The 4,022-nt window shown below is 36.6% G+C and overlaps 1 protein-coding gene across 1 annotated transcript; it reads left to right on the forward strand.

Moving 5' to 3' along the window:
- Window positions 2,089–2,703, forward strand: LOC107627674. The gene has a single exon (XM_016330501.1). It carries the CDS (start codon window positions 2,089–2,091, stop codon window positions 2,701–2,703), a length of 615 nt encoding a protein of 204 aa, XP_016185987.1.

Consider the following 4,022-nt stretch of genomic DNA (forward strand, 5'->3'; position numbering starts at 1 on the left):
AAAATACCTCTTTTTGGCTTTCTTTTTTTTTCTTTTATAATATAAAATCAATATTAATTTTTCACTATACATTGTATAAAACTAATAGATTAATAATTATTCTTAGTGTTTTAGAAAAATATGAATTTATATATTTATATTTACTTATTATACTTCCCATAAATGTTTAAACTAATTAATTATAATAATTATAATAACTATAATAATTATAATAATTATAATTATTTGCCAATGATTGGCAAATCATGGTAATATATTGATTAATAAAAAACATTAATTTATTCTTCACATATTAATACGAAAAAAAAATAGATGCTAATCTTTTAAAATCGTGACAAATAAATCTATCAAAAAAATTAATTACAAATCCATTTTTTATCTTTGCAAACAACAAACAGATACATTTTTTCGTTCATTTGTCTCTCCAAAAACAAACGTAAATGGCTGAGGTGGCGCCTAGGTGTTTGTTATAGACCAATATGTCCGTTACATGTTTACAGCGCCAACGTGGCATGTATCCCAAAAGTTAGAAGACAAATAGGTCATTGTGTTAGAAAAACAGCACCATTTTGTTGAGCTGCTCTAACTCTTCCAATTGATGCCAGACTCCATTACAATGCCATTGTTAGAAGTTTTTGGTGGTTAGGGTTGTGTTCCATAGTCCACGAAGGAGCTTCCTCGAGCACGAAATGAGTCTCATTGCCCTCTAACATTCATTGTGTGCAAAGTGGAGACGAGAATGATGACATTGTTTCGATGTGCAAATGTGGATGCTATACTATTGTTAGTCGAAGAAATACTCTTAGATTAAGGTCAGTCAATTCGAAAAGGAACTTGACACGGGTTTGATTTCGAAACGCTTTATCAAATCGAATAGGCCAAATCAAACTAGATATTTGAGACAGGTAATCAAACAAGAGATTCGAATAGGTGGATCGAGCAGTTATGGTAGTGGAAAAGTTAAAGGCTTTCATCACGCGCAGAAGTTATGGGAAACGTTTTTAGCCAAAAAGCGGGAACAGTTATCATGGAGTATGCATTCAAGACTGTGATTTTATAATTAATTGTAATTAGTTGTCAGTTACCAAAAGTAGATTATAAATACTAAGAAGTTTTAGGGAATAAAGGTTGGAACTTTAACTCAGAAAATACTCAAGCACACTCACATCCCCAGAGAATTCCTGAGTCTGCGATCGAGTAACTTTTCTGTAGGGTTCCTTCCATATTTTCTTTCTTTCAATTTATCTTCTTGTAAACTTTATATTTCAAGCAAATTTATCTTTCAAGTATCCTTTATCTTCATCGTCCAATTTACATTTTTACATTTTAGATTTTCATGTCAAAGCCCTTTGACCCAGTCAAAGGCGTTTTACTGCTTTCTTTCAATTTCAACGTAAATCTTTCCATTTTCAGCATATTTTCTTTTCGAAAACTTTACCTTTTCGTTTCTTTTACCGATTTATAAATTTTAATTTATCTTTATTCCCAATACCCGTCTAATCGAAGAGACTTTGATGCACTTTTAGAAAACTGATACCTGCAAAGAAGAGTAGGTTTCGCTCCCAGACCACTAGATATTGACTACCATCGATTTGGTAAAAATCGACAAAACAAATTGGCACGCCCAATGGGACAGTTTTTAAAACAAGTGTGTCGAAAAGTTGTTTTATCATTTGGTGTATGCGATTGAGAAGTGGGAAAATCATTCACATGGCTGATGAAGTGTCAAATGTGAATGGTGGTTCCTCCACCAATGATAGCATACCAGTAATTGTGCAACAAGTGGACGTGACGTCACGTTCGGAAAGTGCAATCGGAATTGAAAGTGTAGCAGTTACAACCGCTCAAACTGGAAATGTTGGATGCAATATTCGTCCACGTGGTACTCTACCACCAACCCAACCTCCATTAACCACTGGTTGGCCTCCTTATGGTCTTCCTCCGGGTTATGTTCCACGAGTGGGTAATTTTGTGCCTCCCGTTTGATTTGGGAGTGTAAATGGAGGAAATAATTCCCAAAACACACAACAACATTTCGAGTACTCTCGTGATTATAATGTGGGCTCTACTTCGAATGTCGCTAATTCAATGGCAGTATATCGACAGCAGGTAGAGGAAAATTATCATGACTTGGTCAATTTGTTGACTCAACAGCTGACCACAATTCTGAATCCAATGATGGTTGATCAAGAATCGAAATTCAAAAGTCTTGCTAGACAAGTCGAACGGATTGCTCGAATCGTAGATTATGAGGAAGGTGAAAGGCATAATGCCAGGGGAAATAACGAAGGATTCAAAAATATATTTCAAAATAAAAATGATGTTGTTAATAGAGAAAATCCTCATGTAGTCCCCCGAGGTCATAATGCTGATGACTTTCTAGCCAGATTACGTGCTAATCATGGCGGTGAACGTTATCAAGTCACCAGAATTGTGGAAGAAGTTCTTAATCGAGTTGGTCTGAATGTTGGTTTTATGAATCAACCCCACTTTGTGTCTGCCTTCCCCCAAGTTGTTCAAATGACTAAAGTGCCAAGAGGGGTAAAAAATCCAATGATAATCACAAAGTTTGCTGGGAAAGTTGGAGAATCAACTACTGAACATGTCGCTCGATATTATGTCGAGATTGGGAATTTAGCTAATGATGAAAATTTGAAAATGAAGTTTTTTCCTTCTTCGTTAATGAAGAATGCATTTACTTAGTTTTCGAATCTTAGACCAAATTTGATAACAACATGGAATCAGTTAGAATCTGGTTTTCATGCTCAGTTTTATCGAGGGGAAATGAATGTGGCAGTTACTGATCTGGTGGCCTTGAAACGTGAAGATAGTGAAACCATCAATGATTATATGATACGTTTCAAGAATGCTAGAAGTAGATGCTATGTTTCGTTACCTGAGAGCGAAGTAGTGAAAATAGCAATCATGGGACTGGGATTTTATATGCGCAGAAAGTTACTTAATGTGCATATCCCTGATTTAGTCCATCTAGCTGAAAAGATTCACCAGACCGAACTCATGAAAAAGGAGAAGGAGAAACATAGGAGTGAGCAACGATTAAAGAGTAAATCTTTTACTCACAAAGAAAAAGTTGCTTATGTGAACATGGAGTCTTCAGAGGAAGAAATCGATTTCGAAGCAGAGGTCGATTTGGCCGAACTTAAGAAAGACCCTCCATATGTCTGTTCCTTACTAAAAAAGCTTTCTAGTAATGAAAATTCGAATGATTCAAAACTGAAAAGTGGAAAGAAATATAGTTTTGATATTTCAAAATCTTATCTGATTTTTTATGTGTTGCTCAAAGATAAACAGTTAATTCTGCCTGAGGGTAGAACTTTACTTTCGGTGAAAGATCTGAAACGAAAACCTTATTGTAAATTTCACCAAGCAACAAGTCATTCGACTAACAGTTGTGTTCGTTTCAGGGACTTAATTCAGGAAGCAATAATGGAGGGACGGTTGAAATTCAATGATGGAAAGAAAGAAATGAAGGTCGATGTTGATCCCTTCGAGGCGGATGCCAGCTTTGTTGAACCATGTTTCGAAGTGAACATGGTTGGAATGTCCTATGATTTTGATGTGGCTCTTGATGATTTTGAGTCACAGGTTCGATCAGTGTATCCCCGAGCGAGAGATGGTTTGTTGGACTTTCTAGTTTAACAAAAGATTAAAGACCGGAACGTATCTCTGTGTCCACGGTGTAATGCCATTTTTGATGCTGAGGCAGCGACGATCTTCGAAAAGGAGAGAATGAAGAAAGAGCTGGCTCATAGGGAAGAATAGGCGCGCCAGAGATAGCCGATTCAGCGCATAGAAGGTCAGAGTTCTAAGACCCCTCAACAAAGTATGGCTACACCTTTAAGCCGATCTCAAGCTATAGGTGTCCAGTGGATTCGGAACTGTCAGGAGTTCCAGAAACGGGATGCTCTATATCGACGCAATCCACAGTGGGGACATCGGGGACCTCCTCGAAATCAATATCCCTATTATCTTGGAGTTGCTATTTTGTTAAAGCTTCTTGG

The sequence above is a fragment of the Arachis ipaensis genome, chromosome B02 (assembly GCF_000816755.2).
Source record: "Arachis ipaensis cultivar K30076 chromosome B02, Araip1.1, whole genome shotgun sequence".
Taxonomy (NCBI): Eukaryota; Viridiplantae; Streptophyta; class Magnoliopsida; order Fabales; family Fabaceae; genus Arachis; species Arachis ipaensis.